This window comes from Propithecus coquereli, unplaced genomic scaffold, assembly GCF_000956105.1.
Source record: "Propithecus coquereli isolate 6110/MARCELLA unplaced genomic scaffold, Pcoq_1.0 Scaffold7, whole genome shotgun sequence".
Classification (NCBI taxonomy): domain Eukaryota; kingdom Metazoa; phylum Chordata; class Mammalia; order Primates; family Indriidae; genus Propithecus; species Propithecus coquereli.
In genome coordinates, this window is record NW_012153062.1 from 12,996,937 (window position 1) to 13,003,227 (window position 6,291).

The following is a 6,291-nucleotide window of genomic DNA, read 5'->3' on the forward strand; positions in this document are numbered from 1 at the left end:
TCCTTCACTTAAGACCCCTCATCTTTGTGGCTGAGAAATGCCATGTCACTTGTAAATTCAAGTCACCCTGGTGGGGGGGAAGGGGAGAGAAGGCAGATCACATCTTCTCTGGGCTCAGGTGGGACAACCATTTTAGGATGCTCAGATAGAGATCCTCCTAGAAATCCACATTTCCTAAAATCCGGCATCAGAGTTCTGGCAAGAAGGCTGTAGCCTGGGCCTTGGCACTAGACCACTAAAAAAGTGAATACAGGCTTAGGCAAGTGTTAATTAGAAGCCTAGCATCTGGAACAAGGGTGCTGCTGTAGTCTGTGCTGGTCAGATCACACAGGAAGAATTGTTTCTTCTCCGGATATCATGATTTAAAAAGGATACAGGCAAATTGGAGTGTATCAAAAGGAAGCTGACCAGAATGTTGAAGGGACTTAGAAACCAACACTAGTTACTTTTTGGTGGTTCAGGCTCCAGGACTGCAGGGGATCAGGATCGGGGGTGGGAGGGTCGTGTCAGGCAGCATAGATATGAGAACTGTTTTCAGTTACGTGAATGCTGTTTTGTGAAAGAAAACGAGCACTTTAGGTAACGCTAGAAAACAGAACTGGGACCAGTGGGATTTAAGTTCAAATGAAGGAGAATTTTTTAACCATTAAAACTCTTCAAAAGTAGATGAGACTTTGTAAGTAAGAGAGTTTTAAAATGTTCAAGACAGGCCGGGAGCAGTGGCTCACACCTGTAATCCTAGCACCCTGGGAGGCCGAGTCAGGAGGACTGCTTGAGCTCAGGAGTTCCAGACAAGCCCCAACAAGAGCGAGATCCCGTCTCTACTAAAAATAGAAAAAATTAGCTGGGCATGGTAGTGGGCGCCTGTAGTCCGGCTACTCGGGAGGCTGAGGCAGGAGGATCACTTGAGCCCAGGAGTTTGAGGTTGCTGTGAGCTAGGCTGACGCCACGGCACTCGCCCGGACTACAGAGTGAGGCTCTGTCTCAAAAAAAAAAAAAAAAAAAAAGTTCAAGACAAGATCAAGAAGTCCTCTAGTTGCTCTGTCCAGATCAATGCCGGCTCTACAAGTCCGCGTTGGGAGCGATGTGAGGTGTGCACCTGCGGCAGCAGAATACAGGTACCATCATGTCTCCGTACGGGTGACTTTTCGCCGAGGTTGCCTCACCTGCGCACACCTCTCGCCCTCACAGCTTCCTCGGCCGCCTCCCCCAGCCCCACTCTGAGCGCGGTGCTGGCAGCTGCAACTCAGCAAACCCCGCGAGCGCCGGAGTGGGCGCGCGGGCTGCGCGGGCCGGCGCCGGAGCTCTGGGCATGCTCAGTGGCGCGGGCAGGGCTCCGGGCGCGAGCCGGGCTGCGCCTGCACCGCATTCACCGCTGCCAAGTGGAGCCGCCGGGCGCTCGCAGGCTCGGCGCGCTCTGCCCCAAGGGAGGAACCCTCCGCCCGCCGCCGCCGCTCCTCCACCCTAAACCTCCGGGAGCCATGGCCGGGCTCTGCCAGGCCGCCGCCTTCGGCCGGGCCACCCACGCCGTGGTGCGGGCGCTGCCCGAGTCCCTCGCCCAGCAAGCTCTGAGGAGCACCAAGGGCGAGGAGGTGGACTTCGCCCGGGCGGAGCGGCAGCACCAGCTCTACGTGGGCGTGCTGGGCAGCAAGCTGGGGCTGCAGGTAGTGGAGCTGCCGGCAGACGAGAGCCTTCCGGACTGCGTGTTCGTGGAGGACGTGGCCGTGGTGTGTGAGGAGACGGCCCTCATCACCCGACCCGGGGCGTCCAGCCGGAGGAAGGAGGTAACTGCCCGCCGGGCGACGCGAGGGGCGCGGCCGGGGGCGCGCGCCCGGCCCTCCCCCGCTGCCGGTAGCCGCCTTGCCTGGGAAATCGCGGAATTGGCCCCCGGGCTAGTTCCCAACTTCCCATTGCGGGCGAGCGTGTGTGTGTCAGAGAGAGAGAAGTTCATTGTTCACACCTTCCGGCTGCCCGGAGCCTTGCAGACGAGCCGGTTGAGTGTGGTCGTGCGGACTCGGGCAGGTGGGTGGGCTGGGGAATCCATCTCACAGCATTTTTATTTGTAAAAATTAAACGGCAGCAAAGACAATGCAACTCTGAATCTCCCAGGGAGCGGGGGCACGTCGGGGTGCCGCTCCAGGCGGGCAGGTGGAAGCTGGGTGTCCCTCCAGGTGCCAGCGCCAGTCATGACACTGAAGCCCTTAGGTGCTTCCTGGCGATTGGAGCAGGCAGGCCAGATAAATGAACCGGGTGCCGGTCCCCATAGACCTGGTGCGTCCCGAGTTACTTTTCATTGGTGGCGAGTGAGTCCCGAAGAATGGGACTAGTAAGTGAATGAATGGAAGGAAAGTGTTTTGCTGGTGAGCTGTGCTAAGTCTGTGCATGAATGGACTAGGTTTGAAAAGCTTTACTCTCTGTGGGGTGTTGGGTGTGTGTACCAGCGAGCATGTTTAACTGGAAATTCTGGTTCCACAAATTCCGTAATTTTTATTCTTTGTATTTTTTAACTCATAGCAATTAAGAGGGCTTTTCGTGTTCTCAAGGGATAGTGACTACTTTAAAATATTGCAGCTTGTGAAAATGGCTGTGATTGCTTTAAACACAATGTAGGTTAGTGGGGAGAGACAAATAGAGTGAGATTGGACATTAAAATGCCATCTGGCCTGGGATTCTTCTCATTGCTAGTAAGGAGCCCAGGCTCAAGACTTTCCGTTGCTAGTGGCATCCAGTGGCATTGCAAGAAGCTAGTGGTTTCTTTCATATCTGGAGGTTTAGGAATTTTTTTATTTTGTGTTTATTCACTTCATTGGAAATGCCTCATAGAGCTTTTGATGAAAATATGCTTATTCTACACATGCCCCACCACTCAGTTAATGGAATCCTACATGGTCAGAGAGAATAAGTATATTCCTTGTGTTTCTCGCTGAGATAATCAGCTTTTTTCACTCTCCATTAGCAGAAAACTCAAAGAGTAACAGGTCTCATTCTCTCAGCCCTTTGCTCTCCTTCGCCACACCTCTCCATTTTTGAGTCCGTGAGATCCCCACTCTTTTAAACTGATAAGGATTGTAACCCCATTTGAATGCTTTTGAATGTGTTCTAGGCCATATGGCAGAGCTGCGGTTTGTACTTAAAAGAGTAAAATAGGTTTCAGATACCCTTTCAGATGGTACTCATTTGATAGAGGTAGTCAGATTTCCTCTCAAGAGACTGTTGCCATATTTATTTGTCCATTTCACTTTATTCCTACAATGAAACCTTCCAAATTTTGGCCTTCCTGATGCCTAAGTGAGCAGTGATCTTTCTCCCCTGCCTAGATTTTGAGTTATACATTTTAAATTGGCTTCATTCTGATAACAGCCTGGTGGCCCACTGCCAGAGGTCACATAGTGTAGTGGATAAGAACATTAGTCCGGATCTCAGCTCTACCACTTCCTAATTCTGCGACTTTTGGGGAACTGTCTTTTGCCTCAGTTTTCTCATCTATAAGATGGGCATAATAATACCTATATCACAAAGTTATTGTAATAAATTTATTAATCTACCTCAAATCCATAGGACAAGACATTTAATGAATATTGACTCTTATTATTCACTTAGGAATGGATCGTGGAAGATTTACCCCTTTAATAAGAAGTCATCGCTACACTGATGTAGTCACATTTCCCTTTCCTGGGGTGAAGGGGAGTCATCTTCAAGCCTTACGTTATATCCTATATGTGTTCTGTGAGTCTGTCTCTCAGCTTGGGTCTCCTGCTGGTGTGTGATCTCTCCCAAAAGCACCTTTGCCATTTTTTTTTTTTTTTTTTTTACCTGATCTGGGTCACCAGGATAACAGACCTAGGCAGGTAAAGAAATCGGGCAGTCTGTGTTGGATGGGGTGCTTCTGTAGAGCAGGGCCAGGCAGGGCAATGCTCTTTGACATTTCTCACAGCACCAGCTTGCTGCCTTGGTAGGTGCTAATGCTTGTTGAGTGAATGAATGAATGAATGAATGAATGAAATGCTAATACAGACAAGCTGGCAGTTACTTCAAGGTCTGCTTTGAATTGGTATATATTTTTTTCATGTGATACCTGCCTTCCTAACTGAAAACCCACAGCAGCCAAGGAATTATTTTAAAATTATCACCACCGATCTTGTCTCCAGTCTCCTCATTGTCCATTCTATTTCCACAATGTAGCCAGGCTGATCTCTTAAAAGCTCAAAGCTGATCCTGTCTCTCCTTTGACTAAAATTCTTGAAGAGCCCCCATTGTGCTTAGATAAACCCATTGAGCTGGTCTCTGCTTGCCTTTCCAGCTTCAGCTTCATCTCTGACCCGACCCTAAGCACCCCCAACCCTTGGCTCAAGCTAGGTTCTTTCACTCAAGCTGACCTTACTACTGCTTTTCTAGTTATACATTTTTCCTTTGTCTGGGACACTCATCCTCCTCCTTCTCCTCCCTTTTACTTGGCTGTTCCTACTCATGCTTCAATTCTCAGCTTACTGTTATCATTAATATTGTTGCCGCCCAACCAGGTTCGTTTGCCCACTGCCCAAGAGGAAGTCAATATGCTGAGACAGCAGGTTTTACAACAGAGAAAGAGTTTATTCCGCATGGTACTAAGCAGGGAGATGGGAGAAACTTCTCAAATCCGCCTCTCCGAGAATTTGGGAAACAGGGTTTTTAAAGACAATTTGTCATAGGCAATTGAGTCTGCTAATTGGCTGTGTTTGGGCAGAACCGTAGAGTTGTAGAAATTGTCTTCTTTGCTGACCAGGTTCTTGGGTGGGAGTCACAAGACCAGTTGAGTCACTTTCTCCATGTGGGCCACTGGAATGCAGGACCTGGAAGATATCTCAAAAACTACCCTTAGGTTTCAAAAAGGTGATGTTATCTGTGGAGAAAGCTAAGCATCTTTATGACCGCCAGCTATGTGCCTCCAGAGTGGCAATGACAGAGAAGCAAACAGGAGATAGTGGCTCATTATTATTATTTTTAGCTAGACCTGTGCCTTATTTTTAGCTAGGCCCTTACCACAGTTCTTGCCTTGTACCCCTTTATCAATTTGTAAAGGTGGTTTCAACATTATTAGCTAATATTTATTGGGCGCTTGCCATTGGCCACACACTGTGCCAAATTTATGACATGCATTTCATTAATGTTCACATCAACTCTTTGAGCTCAAAACTATCATTATTCTTATTTTAAAGTTGATGAAACAGGTTTTGAGAGATTAAATAAATTGACCAAAATTATAGAGTAGAACCAGTAAAACTAGGTTTTGAACTGAGGTTTGGAGGACTCCAGAGCTCTCGTCCCCCCCACTGTGATATTAGACATCACCTTCCCAAGCATGGAATTGTTTTTTCTTTATAAGCTCCTAAAACCCTGTATAGTTTCTTTTATATTTATCATACCATGTAATTGCCTGTTTACCGTTCTGTATCTGCCATTATTATGTAAACTGTCAGGACAGAGATCATGTCTTCAATGTTCAACAGTTTATCCCCAGGGCCTTGCACACAGTAGGCATGCAGCAAATATTTTGTTGAGTAAATGTCTCCACGATTTCAGGTCAACCTTAGATCTCCCTCCTTATGACGTATTTGGTGTTTTGCAAGCATTCCCAATCAGTAGAGTCCCAGAAGTTTTTATTTTGAATATAGGTGGTTTATAACTGTTTCTCTCTTCCTCTTCCTTTCCCTATTCCTGTCTTTGTCTCTTATTGTTGTTGTTGCTTTTGTTTGTTTGTTTTTGTAAAAATCCCAAGAAGTTCCTTCTTAATCAAAACATCATGCTATATTGAATGACTGTTCTTCGTTGGAATTCAAGAAAGTATTCCTGTGAAGGCTCAGTGTTTGCTTCAATGTGGCCTTGAAAGATGACTAAAACACAGGCCCTGTGTGCAGGAAGCTTAAGTTTTAGTGAAAGAAATTGTGTATACAGAAAGTCAGGAAATAATGTTGGTTGTCTAATAACTCTGTGTCTTCAGAACTATGAGTAATTTTGATATATTTAATACTTTGAAGACAAATCAGCCTTGAGAAGTCTATCATATTTTAAATGAATCCAACTTACTTTTTAGGGAAAAAAAGTCAACTGCTAAATGTCTAAGTAGTGTAAACAAATTATCTAAAAGCTGAAGTAGGGTAAGTGACAGGGTGTGAGGATTGAGTTTCCTAGATTTTGAGTTATACATTTTAAATTGGCCTCATTCTGATAACAGCCTGGTGGCCCACTGCCAGAGGTCACATAGTGTAGTGGATAAGAACATTAGTCCGGATCTCAGCTCTACCACTTCCTAAT

At 46.8% G+C, this 6,291-nt stretch overlaps 1 protein-coding gene across 1 annotated transcript in view; it reads left to right on the forward strand.

The window, feature by feature from the left end:
* The first annotated feature begins 1,324 nt into the window (after positions 1-1,324).
* The window catches only part of DDAH1 (dimethylarginine dimethylaminohydrolase 1), a 145,585-nt gene continuing 140,618 nt past the window's right edge, over positions 1,325-6,291 (forward strand). Inside the window, exon 1 of the mRNA XM_012661159.1 lies at positions 1,325-1,784. Within this exon, the coding sequence (XP_012516613.1) occupies positions 1,482-1,784 (303 nt within the window). The 5' untranslated portion in view covers positions 1,325-1,481. The remainder of the gene's footprint in view (positions 1,785-6,291) is intronic.